This window comes from Gavialis gangeticus, unplaced genomic scaffold (genome assembly GCF_001723915.1).
Source record: "Gavialis gangeticus isolate Ggan-Ray unplaced genomic scaffold, GavGan_comp1, whole genome shotgun sequence".
Lineage (NCBI taxonomy): Eukaryota > Metazoa > Chordata > Crocodylia > Gavialidae > Gavialis > Gavialis gangeticus.
The window spans coordinates 98,107,916-98,108,650 of record NW_017729024.1 but is presented as its reverse complement, the minus strand read 5'-3'; the positions used below and the strand labels follow the sequence as shown (position 1 = coordinate 98,108,650).

The window sequence follows — 735 nt, the reverse complement described above, 5'->3', positions numbered from 1 at the left end:
GTCCACAGGAGCATGTGCAGGCATGGGCATGTGTGTGAGTGCAGGCATATATGCCTGTGTGTATGGCCACCTGTGTGAGAGCAAATATGTGTGCTGGTATAAGGGTGTGTAAGGACATATATATACACATGCAGATATGGGCAGGCATACGGGTGCGTGGACACATATGTTCGTGTGCATGCATGTGGAGATGGGCATGGGCAGGCACACAAACATGGGTGCATGTACACGTGGGCATGTGCGGAGGCAGATGTGCCAGGGAGTGGGCAGACAAGTGTGAACCAGCGCCTGGGCACACACGGGGGCGCGAGGGGGAGCCGGTCTTGACCCCCCCCAACCCCCGCCACACACACACCGCCCCACGTTGCTAGCCTCTCACCCGTGGGGATACCCAGCTCCTTGGAGCCACGGCCGAAGCCCCGCACCACCTCCCCGCGGCAGAAGTAGGGCAGGTGCCTCATGGCGCCGGCGGTCGGGACGGGTCCGGTGCGTGACGAGGCCGCGCGGGTCTGTGGCGCAACCCTGAGCCGGCAGCCGGAGCTGCGACTGTCCTGCGCATGCGCGCGCGCGCGCGCGCCGGTGCGGAAGCGGGTGGGCGGGGCAAGGAAGGGGGCGGGGCGGGGCGTGACAGCTTCTAGCCTCTGGAACAGTCCTGGTCCGCTCCCCCCCCCGTCCCGAAAATGGGCTCGCCCAGCGGCGCTCTGCCCCCACCTTGCGCAAGCGGTTTCGTCGGGT

General features: G+C 65.9%; 1 protein-coding gene across 2 annotated transcripts in view; it reads right to left on the bottom strand.

Annotated features, from left to right (window-relative positions):
- The window catches only part of RFK (riboflavin kinase), a 67,794-nt gene that overhangs the window by 10,939 nt on the left and 56,120 nt on the right, over positions 1 to 735 (bottom strand). Inside the window, exon 1 of one of the 2 annotated variants that reach the window (XM_019517433.1) lies at positions 380 to 543. The exons of the other annotated variant lie outside the window; for it this stretch is intronic. Coding sequence (XP_019372978.1) covers positions 380 to 461 — 82 coding nt within the window. The 5' untranslated portion in view covers positions 462 to 543. Of the gene's footprint in view, positions 1 to 379; positions 544 to 735 lie in introns of those variants that run through there. 2 annotated transcript variants of the gene reach the window in all.